Source organism: Bemisia tabaci, chromosome 7 (genome assembly GCF_918797505.1).
Source record: "Bemisia tabaci chromosome 7, PGI_BMITA_v3".
NCBI classification, from domain to species: domain Eukaryota; kingdom Metazoa; phylum Arthropoda; class Insecta; order Hemiptera; family Aleyrodidae; genus Bemisia; species Bemisia tabaci.
In genome coordinates, this window is record NC_092799.1 from 34,185,234 (window position 1) to 34,201,845 (window position 16,612).

General features: G+C 37.5%; 1 protein-coding gene across 1 annotated transcript; it reads left to right on the forward strand.

Annotated features, from left to right (window-relative positions):
- Positions 1 to 11,208: 11,208 nt before the first annotated feature.
- LOC109031390 (cytochrome P450 307a1) lies at positions 11,209 to 15,261 on the forward strand. Its single transcript, XM_019042870.2, has 3 exons — positions 11,209 to 11,596; positions 12,574 to 13,365; positions 13,778 to 15,261. The coding sequence occupies exons 1-3, from the start codon at positions 11,209 to 11,211 to the stop codon at positions 14,113 to 14,115; spliced, it is 1,518 nt and encodes a 505-aa protein (XP_018898415.2). The 3' UTR covers positions 14,116 to 15,261.
- The last annotated feature ends 1,351 nt before the right edge of the window (positions 15,262 to 16,612 follow it).

Consider the following 16,612-nt stretch of genomic DNA (forward strand, 5'->3'; position numbering starts at 1 on the left):
GTAATTTTTCACATCCGCTATTGTTACAGATAAGTCCTCATATGTGCTTCTGCACCTGCCATGACATGGGTCCGGCCACCTTTAAAACAACTCTTTCCGTTATTGAAAGCACTCTGATTCGTCTAATACTTTTTCATTCTGTATTATTATTTATTTATTTATTTATTCATTTATTTATCTATTTATTTATTTATTTATTTTGGACATTGTTATGTATCAACCAGGGCAGGATTTACCTACTTGCCGCCCATGGGCCGCCTGTATTTTGCCGCCCCCTTCTCATTCGTTTTGAAACATCAATAAAAACCATCAAAAGAACGTGCCAGCGGAGAGAGGATGCCGCCCCCTTCTCAATCGTTTTGTAAAATCAATAATAACCATCAAGTGAACGTGCCAGCGGAGGAAGGATGCAGAAGACGCGTTTACTTGTGTTGGACACATTTTTTGGGAAAGCCCTGTCAACACTACTAGCAAAAGTTCACGGAACTTTGCGCGCAAGTTAAGTTCCGTAAACCTATCTCTGTGTGGACAAGGCCTTCCATTCATAAGAAATGAACGAAAAAATTATGAAAGAACAAACATAAATGTAGTTTAATGATTTTAACTTCCACCGCCGCGCAGACTGCACTGTCTTTGGCGCAATGCGTGAAGTATTCCGACAGTCTTGTAGGCGCTAAGCGTTTCACGCTGACCTCACTGTCTTGGGCGTAATGCGTGAAGTATTCATGCATTCTTGTAGGCGCTATCCGTTTCACGCTGACTGCAGTGACCGCAGTGTATTTGACGCAATGCGTGAAGTATTCATGGAGTCTTGTAGGCGCTAATATTTGTTACATGCTGACCGCCGCGCCAAGGGCCTCTCCTTTTCATCTCAAGTCCTCGTCATCATTTCTCTCTGAGTCGCGCCGTTTCAGGCCAAATTGCGTGTTTGGCTTCTCTCTTAACGCGACTAATTAAAGGTGCTGTCTCTTGTATCACTGAAAGAAGACAAAATTAGAAATTACCTCACTCCCAGAAAATGAGAGATTTTGTCGCCTTTTCTCGTTTGTAATTTTTTTTTCTAAATTCGATTTTTTTTATACCTACATTTAAAAAAAAAATTGCAAAATTTGTCGCCCCCTAGATTTGCCGCCATGGGCCGCGGCCCATGTGGCCATCCCCTTAATCCAGCCCTGGTATCAACTGGGACAATATATTTTTTAAAAATGACGCTCTTTCTTGTGGTGCAAAAGTTAAGTTTTAAGGAAATAGGCCTAGCAGCGTCTGAGTGGATAATTTTATTGATAAAATCCTACGTTTCACGTGAAATTGTCAATAATAATCATCCTAAAATTTTTTAGATTGTTGAACAGATGATAATAAATAAATGAATTTCATCCCAGAAGTAAAGAGCCGGTCTTTTTCATTTCATATTAGGCCATACAGTGAATGTTCTGCGTGTTTGCATGGTAGCTTTTTTAACACACAAAAAAACGAACTTAAGGTTAGAAATTGGCATAAAAAGGTATCATTTTACTCAAGGCAGTATAAACACAGCTCTCTAGAAGAATTATGTGGACTTGCTTCTGTTTTGTTTGAAATGATACCAGCTTTTGCGCACTCACTGCTTTCTCATAATTCTCGTTTTTTACAAACGATTAAGACAATTGCTGATATTTTTGGGGGGTAGGATTGTGGAAGTGTCAACACCACTACACTCTCGGGTGTTGTTGGTTGTTCGCTGAATGTCAGTTTATTCTCATTCCCCAAAAAACATTCTTTGGACATGTTTTTTAGCAAGAACTACAGTCCCATAGATACGAGACAGCGATAGCCATTCGGTGAGTACCTATTGATTCAGGACCTCAAAAGCGACCGATTATTGACACCTTAACACCTCTCTTTGTCGCTTCTTCCCTTATTCTCTTTTGCCAAAAAGGGCAAATGGAGAGGGGGAAGAGAAAAGAGGGGGGAGAAAAGGAGCTTTCATGCATTGATCCTCTTCCACGCGGTCAGATGGTACTTGCTCCCCCCTCCCTCCCCCCTCCCTCCCCCGCTCCTGATATCTGGGGCCCTCCAACTTCTCATACCTCCCCCTCTCTGAAGACCGAGTTGGATATTCAACTAACACGGCCAGGCAGAGTTGCCATGTGGATATTTCAAAAAATCATGCGCAAACTTTGAGGGGTGACTGGATTTTTTTGTACACAAAAATGCAAAAACAGGCAATAGGCGGGAGGGTGAATGATACGAAGTTCTACAGGCAGGTGTTGAGGTATGTTGGGTCGAAAATCCTTTAAGTCACTTTCCCTGGAAGTCATCACAAATCAGCATTTTCTTCCCGCCCTGCAAAGCAATATTGTATCAAATTATGCCTTCAAATCCTCGGCGACCCAAAAATATGAAAAGGGGATGTTAACAAAAACTGCAAATTTTCATGTCTAATTTGTCTCATTTTAAAACTGAAAAGGTTATAAAGGAAAATTTCATAAGGACACCAATGGAACCACTTTTACAACCTCAAAGTTTGGGATGAGCGGAGTTATAAGTTTTTAAAGAGCCCAAATTTTGTCCGATCTCTTCCATAGGCTCGATCCACTGTGCGTCGTGGGAGGGAGAAAAGAGAGGGCGTCTTGCTAAAACTTGTCCAATTCAATGAGCCGATTGTATCTAAAGTTTCGAACCTCCTTGGGAAGTTCTGTCCCGGTCTGTCTCATCAATCACTAACACCAGTGGACACCGTTGTTACCAGATTCGACCAATCAGATCCGTTGGTTTTCGATAGGTCGAACCTCTCTGAGAACCACCTCGCGAGGTGGTACTTACCAAAATCACGCACCAACGTTACGATTCGTTGGTCAACGAATCGGAAGTTCCGAAATTCAATTAGGATGGCAGCTCGGAAGTTCGGGCACAAAAGTAGTAGAGTCCCTTTATACTGAGAGTCAAGACAACACCCCCTCATGGAGTCACAAACGGGCATAAAGATTACAGAAATTGAACGTTTTTTGTAATCTTTGATCGGCCCATTCTCAAATTCCTTTCTCCGCTCCTTCTCTCATTCCGTTTGCTCCTTGCCGAACTCGTGATTCCCGGTCCATTCCAGATTATAATCTTTGCAGTCGGTGAAAATGTAATCTTTATTCCCGTTTGTGACACTGTGAAGACCTAAAATACGATCAGACCAATCAGAAATGGATTCACATTGTCTTGACTCTCAGTATAAAGGGACTCTAAAAAGTAGTACCGAACCTCTAAAAGTAGTACCGAACCTCTAAAAAGTAGTACCGAACCTCTAAAAAGTAGTACCGAACCTCTAAAAAGTAGTACCGAACCTCTAAAAAGTAGTACCGAACCTCTAAAAAGTAGTACCGAACCTCTAAAAGTAGTACCGAACTCTAAAAGTTCGACCTCTATAATGAAATTCATAAGTTGGCTGCATTTCTGGGCCCTAACTTTATTCCGGAGCATCGGTGAAGGCCTGATGGATTTCCGGAGTTTCACATGTGTCTATACTCTCGCTATACAGGTACTCTACCCCCTCGTGGAGTCACAAACGAGAATAAAGATTATAGAAATTGAATGTTTTTCGTAATTTTGCCGAATTAGTAATTCCCCGGTCCAATCCAGATTATAATCTTTGCAATCGGTGAAAATGTGATCTTTATTCCCGTTTGTGACACTGTGAAGGCCTAAAATACGGGAACCAATCAGAAATGGATTCACATCGCCTTGACTCTCAGTATAAAGGGACTCTAAAAAGTAGTAAAAAAAAAAAATCCGCTAAATAAAATCCGCTTGATCCGGCAAGCGGCAACATGAGAGCCCGTTCACCCGGCCTGGGAGCGCGTGATTTGCGTGGCGAAAATAGGAATAGTGGGAGAGGATAATAGTTGGATGGGGAAAGGGGGAGGAATCGAAGCGAGGTCTCAGAGGGGAGGAGGGGTGCGAGGGTGGGCCATCTGAATGGCAGATGAGGTGAGGCCACGGCGGGCGATTGGAGGTGATGCAGGTGCCGTGAATTAAACTCCATTATTCACATGAACTTTCACACTTTCTCCGGCTTTGAGACCTCTCTCAGATTCGAGCCCTCCCCCCCCGACTCCGCCTTCAACTCGCTGACCCCTCTGTCCTTGACAAGCCGAGCCGTTTGCGACCTCACGCCGGCAGGATTCTCGATGATTACGTCAAGCTTCGAGGTATGGCCTGTAGATTCGGGCACACGGAGAGAAAACGAAAACTCAGCACAAAAGTTTGGTTAAAACGGGAAGTGACACACAAAATAACCCAAGCTAGCGTCCCTTTATACTGCACTGGCAGGGGCGTAGCTAGGAAATTTCTCTGGGGGGGGGGGGGGGCCATGGGACCACCTCTCGTGGTGAAGAGAGCGGGGGGTGAGGAATGGAGGATCCCGTTTTTCTGGGGGGGGGGGCACAAGATTTCTGGGGGGGGGGGGGCTGGCCCCCCCTAGCTACGTCCATGTGCACTGGAAAAAAAAGAAAAAACACATTGGATCTAGAGTCCAGACTCTTGAAAACATTGACAAGAAAAAGGACTCTTGATTCAATCAGATTTAAGCTTAAATGAAAAAGAAATCCGCTTAAATTAAGAGGCTTGGCTCTTGATTTAAGCTCAAATCTGATTGAATCAAGGGTATTTTTTCTTGTCGATGGTTTTAAAAGTCTGGACTCTAGATCCAATGTGGTTTTTTTTTTCCAGTGTGGGGGTAAAGACAGTGCGAATTCATTTCTGATTGTTTCCCGTATTTTAGGCCTTCATAGTGTCACATACGGAAATAAAGATTACATTTTCAACAATTGCAAATATTATAACTCGAATGGACTGGGGCATTGGGGGTACAGCAAGGAACAAATAAAATGGGAATGGGAACGGAGACAGGAAGTCGGGAATGAGTTGATCAAAGATTACAGCAAACGTCCGATTTGTGTAATCTTCATTCCCGTTTGAGACATTCACAAGCCACGTTGTCTCAACTCTCTCATGAAGGGACTCTAGATTCGGGTACACAGAGAGGAAACTCAACGCAGAAGTTTGGTTAAAGCGGGAGGTAAAACACAAAATAACCCAAGCCATCGGTTAATACGGGGGTTTGCCAGTCTCTCTATTGTTTTCAGCATTAAATTAAAAAATTATTGCAATCAAAATCAACACAAAATTTGGGTTGGTGTGTGTTTCACTTCTTATAATAACCAAAGGAACCTAGAACACAAATATTTGTAACAGTTTGTAATGCTCAAAATATTCTCTGTTTATGGTGAATCTACACCGGAGATGAACCAACATTGTAAAATCTAGCAAAGTTTCCTAAAATAAGTACTGTTTTCACTTTTAACTTATTCCATTCTTTGGGCGAGGTGTAAATTGAAAACAGTGTTTCAATTAACTCTGTTTGATATCGCTATGTACGATCACTTACGTTACAGGCTCGTTTTACGAGTTTGTTACACTATCGATTTCGATTCAAGTCAGAAGTCATGCGGTGGTAAAAATGTATTATTGGTACACGAGCTGAATATGCTGCATGACCTTGAAGAGTGTATGTATGACACACTACATGATGGAGTTGGCCAAAAAAGAATATAACGGAGAAACTCAAACTCTTCGAGACAATGGCAAAAGCCGTTTACGGTAAAACATATCGGATCTCGGTTTTTCATTCTAAATGTTCTTTCTAATATGTACTGTCAAGATAACTGGTTCAAAATTTCAAGTTATTATGTGTATACAATACATCATATCCCTTGGAGACTTGAACTTAAGACTAGAAAAGTTAAACATGTGATTTTTGTTGTATAAAGGGGCCGTTCATAGAAAATAATGCTAAATTTCGGCTTTTTCGACCACAATTAGGCTTTTTGTTTGCAGGCATGTGTGAAACACATTGGTGATACTTTTCGGGAGACTCAAACGCAAGACCAGAAAAATTGGACAGGTAATTTTTTATATGAGGCGCCGTTTACAACATATGTAACGCTACATTTTGGATTTTTCTACCCCCTCTCCCTCACCCCGTGACGCTGTTGAGACGGAAGTCCCAATCCTTTAACAAGTAAAAACAAAATGGCGTTGGCGTAACTCTCTTCTTGACTCCTCCTAGAGCGTTACGTATTTCATGAACGACCCCTCATTTTTTAAACTCACGATTTAAAGTATATTAGTGGCGTTCTCTCATTTGCTATATTTCTAGGAGATATATTACAAAATATCCAAAATGAATTTCCCACATCAGAATTCTTCTCAAACTCTAATTAACATGTTTCCTGCGTCCTCAGGTCGATTCAAAATAAAGTATATACATCTTAAAATGACTGTGAAATTACAAAATTGGATCTTTACTTAATCTACGGAACATTAGTAGGAATTAATACATGAGAAAACATACATTTCGGGTTGAGAAGATGAGACGAGACGTTTAAAATCAACACAGATAGGTTTTTAGAGCACGGCGCCGGTGAGATAACTATTTTAACTCTTGGGTAATGCAAATTACATAACCAACGGTTTGAAGGCGTTTCAAGAAATCGCATTCGCGGCGGATACGCGGATACTAAAGAATAGGATGACGCGGTGTCGCCTCGCGCGTCTCACCGTGGTAGCACGAAAATGCGCTTGTTTCTCGAAAAAGGATCTAGTGAACTTATTCGGAAGATAAATAATTGAGGCGACAATGAGTCCTAACAGTATTTACTCAGAATTTTCTAGCGAATGGAATTTCCTATTCCAATGAGAGTTTAAAGGAATGGGATTGAAGCAGAAATGTTCAGGTACCCGATGCCCGAAGGGTTGTGGTTCGACAGTGGGAAGTGGAGGTTACGGGTCGTAGAGTGCCGGGAAAATTCCCTTAGGAATGCTAGAAGACGACTTATGTGTATGTATGGAATTCTCTATCTTGTCTTTAAATTTTAACGAATTTGCGATTGGATGAATCATGAACATTTGGGCTTTGGAATTCGTTTTAATTTTTTAATTTATAACCTGTTCTGCTTCACAAACGATGAGTAAAGAAGGATTTATGGAAATTCGAAAAAATCGTTAACTAACTTAAAAAAAAAAAAAAAAAAAAAACCTTTAAGCAATTGAAGCCAAAAAAATGGTTAACTTTAAAAATGTATGTACCTGGGCAAGATACGGTCAAAATAATTCCCGAATTGAAGAATTCCTGGAGTCATGGAAATTCCATTCCGCTTGGACAGAATTGAAAATAATACGCATTCATAAGAAAAATAAGCGAAATTTCACGAATTAGAAACAGTCGTAACTCATTGATAAATTGAAAAGAGAGAGCGGGAGATTTTACAATGTTTAAACTTCAACCTGGATTTTTCTGGGAAATACATTTAACATATCGTCACCTTCCAGGCAAAGTATCACAAGCGCCATGCGACGTTTAAAAATTTCCGCCGCCATTTTATTTTTTTACAGCGAAATTGTTCAACGAAGCTGTCCGAAAATTTCACTGAATTTTCTTTGTGCTGCCGATAAAATTTAGTGAAATTTCCAAACAGATTCAACCAACAATTTTTCAGTCAAGAAATAAAATGGCGGCGGAAATTTTTAAACGTCGCATGGCGCTTGTGATACTTTGCCTGGAAGGTGACGATATACAGAATGATCGGATGAACATTAAACTAAGATTTTTCTAAAACTCTAATTGATGTGTTATCTGCATCTTTTAGCCGATTCAAAATTAAGCTAAGTATGTGTACCTAAAATGAATGTAGAATTACAAAAGTAGATCTTTGCTTGATATACGGAACATTATAGGAAAATAGAGAATAAGGATTCGTACATAGCAGGTCGAGAATATGGGACAAAACGTTTAAAATCAACGCTAGATTGGTTTTAGAGCACGGCGCTCGTGAGATAACTATTTTAACTCTTGGGTAATGCAAATTGCATAGCCGACGGATTGAAGGCGATTCATGCCGGTCGCATTCGCGACGGATACGAAAAAAGCGGCTGGCACGGCGTCTGAATAGAGGGGAGGCAGATTGATGGGCAACGTGCGAAACCATGTTTATCCATTTGCGACGTTGCAGATTTCCTGCAATATTTTATGTTTTTCCTGTGGGAAACTAGTTAACGCCATTTCTTGAAAACTTCCTTGATTCCTCCTCTAGGTGATAAGAATGTTCTGTATAAATTTCAAGCGATGAAGTTGGGTTGTTCCTCCTTGAAAAAATTAAATAGGAGTAGACATTTTGAAACACCGCACCGCAAAGGAAATACGTGCTTCCGCACATTGGTCATCAAGACACTTGGAAATTAATAGCTTTTCCTACTTTGTGTCAACTATATATCAATTAATTTCAATTTCCAACAATATGTATATATTGACTTCTTTTCATTATAATTTTACTTGCAATGATTAGATCTCAAATCCTTACTAATTGAACGTACTTAATTTACCTCATTCAGTAAAATAACGTCTAATTAGCATCTCCAGACTGTAGAACTGAACGGTAGAAATTGAAGACATTGTTCTGACACCAAGTTATCTTCCCAGGGCGGATACATCTTTTTGTTGGTTTGACCTCATCGTCTTCGAGATATTCCGATTCACCGAGCAAAATTAAATAACTCCACACAACAATGATACGTAATTACTTAACTAAAACCAGAATGTATGAAACTTCCATTCAGGTACACTACCTCATTTAAGAAGGAGAAGGAAACGTATTGAAAAAGTGAAGAAGAAAAAGAGCATCTAGAGGATCAAAATCAGAGCAGTGCTACATCCACTTGGCAACACGACTGACTCTAAACCACGCTAATATATTCAGAAAAATCGAAGCTATAAGATGAAAAAAAAAACAGATAAGAAAGCAGATGAGTGGTAGTGGTATGAAACGATAAGGACCCACAGAAAAAAGTGAGAATGTAAGAAAAGAGAGCAGGGAGAGGAGAACAAATCGTAAATGCGTGATGTGTGAGAGATGCTAGCTTTGACTGATTGTTTTTGCTTCATAATTGGCAGCTAAAGTAGGGAAAGTGGCCTATCATCGAAAATACAGGGGCCTTGAAAATCCTGCTCTTCAGTATGCATGAGATGAGGTATTGAGGTTGAATACATTTGAGTCATGAGAAGCCTGGCTACTGGCTTGGGCCTGGGAGGATAGAAGACACTTCACCTTTCCCTATCTACATGATATGATGGTTTTTGACAATGAATAAACTTCCAAGTCGTAATTTTCTTCGCGTTTTGGTTCTCTTTTTCCTTGCTTCCTCTGCTACAGTCGAACTTCAGTCAATCCTGTTGGAAATACTTAAAAGCTGGAAGTTGGAAAATCTTCATGTAGATCAATATGGAACATTTGCCAATGTTTTAGCGAAATGAAATAAATCTACAACTGCATGAGAATTTGAATATAACTGACAGGACTGAGAACTAGGTATTTGTTTCTTTTTCCAAAAATCAAAAACTTTTACAGATGGATGGTAGAGAGATTTGCAAATTAAATTTATCCCTTTGCTTGAACATTACTTAGGTACCTATGCTGCATGAAAGGAAATAAATTATTTGACCTATGAAAACAGATATAATTTGTAGAAATCATGTTCACCATTGATGGAGAAAATTTTAAAAAATTTAAAGAATAGTCCAAAAAAGCAGCTGAAGCTGACGCTGAGAGTAAAATTGACTTAACTAAGGGTAGGTATGACATCTGGAAATTATTTGGCAGAGTCAGACAAACTTGATTTTTAAAAACGAAGAGAAAAAATTTTATAGTGCACTTCTAAAACAGTGCCCCTTAATGTTGTTTCGTCTGCACCGAACCTCTATCTATGTGTACTTTATTTTGTTTGCATTGCTTTTTGATGAAATGATAAATTGAGGACTTGAGATTGGTTTTCTTGTAAAATCAAGTGGCATTAGAATTCTTCAGTGTTTCTGGTCATTTAAAGTCTAAAACTCTTCACAATAAAAATATGAATCCCAGTTCCCCGAACTCTCGCACAGTTCTCAAATCAAAAGAGCCCTTCATGAATCAGTTTAATCACTAAAATCTTCTGGGTGTAAAATGAAGAAAATCTAGCCTCCCTTCTCCTCTCCAATTCCATAATGAGGAGGCATCTAGTAAAGACAACAGTAAGCCAAGGTCGGCTGAAACAAGAGGATTTGATGATTGAAGATTCACGAAAATTTTTAATGGAATGAAAATTCTAAAAAGAAAAATAATAATAATACCACATACGACAAAAATGCAGCCATGGAGAATGTTTTGTAAAATAACACTGACGTACTAAGTGATACTTGGTGACAGAAAGTAAACGGTAGTGTAACAAGGAAGCTTAGAATGTTAAAGAAGAGAATTAGACTTTTTTTGAAGAGCGAACATCAGGATATAACTGGATGGTTGAATTTGTTTTCTTTCTTCTTTTAAATAAATTCTCCCTCTTTTCAAAGACATATTCTTATTTTCTATTAATGGATGGTGAGAATATTTCTTAAGGTAAAATTCTAAAGCCAGATTAAAAAATGGAAAAAATATTTACTTTTAACAAACATGTTAAATTTTCCAACATTTACATGGAGGAAATAATTAAAGGATCAATCCCAATCAACATGAACACTTTCATGAAATATGGGGAGACATTTTAGAGGGGTCCCTTAGAAAAAGAGCAATAAAAAGATGCAATTTAATAACTTTGAAAATAGTAACATCCTTGCCACTAATGAGGGGTGAGAAAAACATCTATGCGTGCTATGAGTCATGGGAAAACAAAGTGATAAATCACTGGGAAAGAACTAACGGTTCCAATTCGGAGAAAACAAGACACAAGCGCTGGGCCACAAGACATAATGAATGACCTACAACTGATTGTTTACACACAGCATAGACAAGCCCAACATAACAGATTAATCCAGACTTAATGAAAGGAGAGAGACAGACGGACCAAAAAGCGTATATAAATGGTTGGACCCGAAAAAATTATATCAGTGCTGAGCTGACTGCAGTGAATATCGAATAAGTAATCAGTTGCTGTGCGCATATATAAAGCTGCTGTCTACGAGACTCGAGCCATTGGAAGTAAAGACACCGCTCAGGACACTCCTCTGTTCTGATCACGTCTTTGCATTGTTTCCAACCCGCCAGTAAACCGCTTGCTGGTCGTATAAAATCTTAGATAAATTTCCACGTTAGTTTTTTCCCATTGTTAACCAGTGTGATAATCGTTAGTTTTCTTCCATATTATTTATTAACCATGGAAGTTCTGTTATTCGTGAGTTCGACTACGTATTACCTGCTTATATGTTCGATTGCCGCGTTTTTGTTGCTGCTTCTCGATTCGCGACGAAAAAGCAAAGCTAAGTTCAGTGCGTCTACAGGGCTCGAGCTACCGGGGCCAACCCCATGGCCAATAATCGGATCACTACATTTGATGGGCAGCTACGACGTCCCATACAAAGCTTTCGGTGCACTTGCTGAGAAATATGGGCAAGTCTACAAGTTACAACTCGGAAATCTGCCATGCGTTGTTGTAAATGGATTGGATAACATTCGTGAAGTGCTCATGTCAAAGGCTCAATTCTTCGACGCCAGGCCCAACTTCAAGCGATACAACGATTTGTTTGCTGGAGACAAAGCTAACTGTAAGTACTACACACAATTTCTTCTCTGTATCATAAAGTGAAAATATTGCCCCATAAATGACAAAAAGTCAAAGCATAAAGTATTAACACAACAATACACAATATCTCGAATAAATAGTGATTCAAATTTTCAATAAACATTTTAAGCGTGTAAAAATTTCTGAAAATTGAATTTGTTCAAAAATTTAGGAGTCATCAATCAAACCTAATGGCTTATATCTCACTGGGTTTCAATCATTTTACATTTACATTTCCAATTTCGATTTTATTGGCAGTTACCTATGAAGAAGAGAACAACAATTATATTATACCAAATTTTGATGTTAAGCGAGTAAATTCCATTAAGGACTTAAAAATTTAATGAAATTATGGTTGAATACTCGAAAATTTTAGATAGAGCTCACTTCTTAGTTTACTTCTTAAATAGTTGAGTGATACTCTATTTTAAGGAATATAATAAATAATATCTATTATCAGTAAAATTGACTAACTCAAGGGCACAAATTATCGCACAACATTGGAGAATAAAAAGTAGTTAATTTTAATGCTTTCCCTCATCTAGTATCTAAGAATATACTTAAAACGTAAAGAAACAAATAATTTTGAGTATGTAAGGGGGATTTATAAACACATTCTTTTAAGGAGGAAAAATTCACAGGATGATTCTATAGGACTGGGTTGTAACTTTAATAAGAAGGTGCAAGTTTTTTTAAAATATGTACCTAGTTAGAAAAAAAATAAAAATGTTCTCAAAGCTGATGAAATTTTTGAATCTACAGAAAGAAAATGTCATCTATCGATGATAATTAGGAATTCTTTAAGTATAGTTGCTGATTAGAAATTATTAAAAGAAAATAAAATTGAAAGAGTGATGAAAAAAACAAGAAAGTAATGGAATTTTTCGAGAGAATGATATAAAAGAAAATCGATGTTCAGTGACAGATTCTAATTTTCGATTCTCTTTCTGATTGTTACAGCACTTGCCTTCAGCGACTGGTCCGATGCTCAAAAAGTCAAGCGCGAAATGCTTAGAGCTCACACCTTCCCCCGAGCTTTCTCTGCCCGCTTCCACGAACTTGACACCTACATGAACATCGAGCTTAATGACCTGACTAATGTTTTGAAAACTAATGAAGGAAGTCCTGTTGCTCTCAAACCTCTTCTGCTCCACTCTTGCGCAAACATCTTCACCTCCTACTTCACCAGTCATCGATTTGAACGTGACCACCCTCGCTACGCAGAGATTCTTGAAAGCTATGATGAGATCTTTTATGAAGTCAACCAAGGTTACGCTGCTGATTTCCTTCCCTGGCTCATGCCACTACATACGTCTAAGATCTCTCGTATGACAGAACACGCACACAAAGTGAGGGACTTCGTTGTCAAGGAAATCCTCGCCGATAAACTTGCAGCATGGACTCCAGGTCAAACACAGCTGGATTACGTTGACTCATTAATTGAACACGTTAAAAGCGAAGTTGAGCCCAAACTGTCGATGGATTCTGCATTGTTTGCACTGGAGGACATTATTGGAGGACACGGAGCAGTAGCTAATTTCTTATTAAAAGTCCTGTCGTACGTTGTTACAAGACCAGATGTCCAGAGAAAAATACAGGAGGAAGTTGATGCGGTGACAGAAAATGGACGGGAGATTTCTTTGGCTGATAGAACCTTCATGCCTTACACTGAAGCTGTCATCTTGGAGGCTGTCAGAATCATTGCCTCTCCAATTGTACCACACGTCGCCAGTCAGGATGGAATTATCTCAGGTAATTTGAGAATCATTTAAAAATACGAATTCAAATAGTAATTTCAATTCATTGAAAAACAGTAAAATCTATGAATCGTAGGTCAGAATGCAAGAATATAAAAGGGAAAAAACAACTGAATAAAAAGTAAAAAAAAATATTTACGTTACTGAATCAAGACAAACCTTGATGGTGTTGCAAGAAGAGTAAAAAACAACATCTATTTCAAGGACTTCTAGTTCTCTTAAAATGATCTGTCCAGGCGACTTAAATTATGTACTCTGCTAGATTCCCTTTTTTGAGAGTTCCGCTATCAAGCCTCACTGATTATTTTGGAAAATCCAAAAATTGTCTTCACTCTTTCATTTTTTCATTCTTTCTTAGGAAAATCAGCAGCAAGTTACTAAGCCCTATTGTTTTTTTTCTGTTTCAGGATTCAAAGTTGAGAAAGGCTCTATGATCTTCCTAAATAACTACGACCTTAACATGAATCCGAAACTGTGGGATTCACCGGAGGAATTCCGTCCAGAAAGATTCATCTCACCTGAAGGCAGACTCCTCAAACCTGAGTTCTTCCTACCTTTCAGCTGTGGTCGCCGATCCTGCATGGGCTACAAAATAGTACAATTCGTCTGTTTTGGCACTCTGGCAACAATCTGTCAACGATTTAACATACACCCTGTCTCAGGTGAAAGCTACAAAGTTCCCATCACAAATCTAGCACTACCGTACAAAACTTTCAACCTGAGATTTGAATCTCGTAAAGTTTGAACAGTTCTGATGGTTTACTTATTTATGTCAGTCAATTTATTTATGTGTACAAAATTAGGAAGTTTATTTAAATTGAAATTAGGTATTTTTAAAATTACAGACTGAATAATGTTTAGATTTCAAATTTACGTGTTCAAGAGAACAAATGTGAGATGTGACATTGGTAGCTGACAGTAGGATTAGAAAAATTTGATAAAGGAAAAAAACTAAATTCAAACATACGAACAAGATAAATTATGATGGTTAGAGATTTGTGACTCAATTTTCACATGTTCATGCACTGAAAATTGACAAAGTTTAAATCACCCTTAAAAAGAAGAAAAAATGAGTTGAACTTGTGTGTATTACTGAACTGCACAATTCATATAAAAAGGAACATGATGTGTACAATTGCGTCACAAATTTTTAAGTATCTATATATTCTGTTTGGGTGATCCCCTTTGAGTGATAATTTCCTTTTTCTTAATGTTTTAGACCATATTTAACTTGTAGTATTATGGTCTAAAATGTCAGTATAATTATGATTTCCAGAACACAAAATTCTTCGCTAATCCTAAAAATGTTTTTAGCCTCATTGACCTCTTTTTTTTCAAAGGGTGAAAGTTTTATTTTTAAGGGTTATTTTCTTTTTCTTCTTATTCTTTCACTTTTTCTTGAAAGACTAAAACCTCAAGATCATCGAATAGGTGCTTGTGTAAATGAATAATTTTTTAAGTAACGGTAAAATACGTAAAGAAAGAGGTCAATCAGTTAAATTACAAGGATTAAGTGGTAAAATTTTATTGTTGAATTTTTAGAAACGAATTTTTGTCTTCTGATATTAACAATTTAGAAAGTACAAAAAATTTATTTTGAATAGGGGAAAAACCATACTGGTAGCAAAAAAAGTATGGGCCATAACTGACACAATGGCTCTAAACCCGTTTGTAAGAAACCAAAGAATTAAATTTAAAGTAGGGAAAAAAGGCTGTGAAAGACAAATCTGTAAATTTTGTACATACTGTTAAAATATTTAAGAGACTTGATTTTAGTATAACTTATTGTTGGAACAATTTTGAAATGTTTGTACTGACACAAAAGACTTTAAAAATAGTTATGTAAATATGTAATGAAAATTTAATAAAAACTAAGTTATTTGAATCGTTACCTAGACTTCTACATTAATTTCTCCTTAAGATGTATTACAAGAACATTTTAAATTAATATGATTGGACACATAGCAATCCTTAAAATGAGCTGAGATGATCTTGTTATCTTTTTCCTCTCTTCATGAATATGTTTCAGCTGATTAAATAGAATTCAATTTCAAGCAGCAGCATTTCATTGGCGAAATTTATAACTATTTTTCTAACTGAAGAGCACACGTGAAAGGAGGAAAAATTATTCCTATCATTTTATTTTTCACTTGTAAGCATAATAGAGCATAATAGCAAGTATACTTTAAAAAACTACAAAAAAATATCAAAATCCAAAAATTGCTCATGGATCAGAAAATATGTCTGCAACATCAGACCAAACAAAAGCTTTGATAAACCTGTGGAGAAGGATAATATTGAGGATTTAACTTGAATTGGTACTGCAAAATTAACTGAGCACTTTAACTGAAAAACGAAAAACGATTAAACTTTTGTTTTTGACTTATTGAGCAATGTTATTTACAAAACGATATGATTTAACAAACGAACGATTTTCAAACCATAAAAAACAATTCATGATTTGACGCAATTACACCTCAAATTCAAATTCTATCACTCTGGTTCAAAGTAAAAACCAATTAGAAAAAAAAAGGAGAAGCGATAAGAACCATACCAGGAACTTCAAAAGACTGAGTTGTTATTTTTCTCTTCATTAGTAGTACACAATTATAAAATCAGGTCCTGCACATTGGACTAGGGCAAAGGATACTATCCAAAATTTGCACCAAATTTAGATAGAATTTGGCAAAAAAGATCAATTTCTTTTCAACCCTAAAAATCATGGAAGTGAAAAAGAGGATATTGAAAAGACAAAAAGTGATGTTCAGGAAGAAGTGACAGGTGATTTGCATTTAGTTCACCTCAGGCGAGAAAAATTGCCTAGAAGACAAATTGCTGACCTTGAAAATATAATACCTAAAATACGAGAATAGAGAGTAGCTACTCTGGAGAGGAATAGATGGAGCAGGTGATGGATCATCCTAGCGCTGAAAAGGAAGAGATTGATGAATGATATTGCCAATGTGGCGGAATATTTTATAAGTTCCTGGATTCATCCATACAAAATTTTGCCAATTTGCGCTCTACAAGGCAACAACTCCAAAGATGGTAAAATAGGACACAAATCTTGGCACAATAAAAAATCATGGTGAAAAAAGCAAAGAGAAAAGAGCATGAGAACACAAGGTAGCATGCGTTGGCTCTGTTACTATTAATGAATATGAAACTATCCACCGACAATCAAGAATTCCTTCAGATTCAGAAAAATCAGTCGCACCTAGTTGTTAGTAATCAGCTGATTT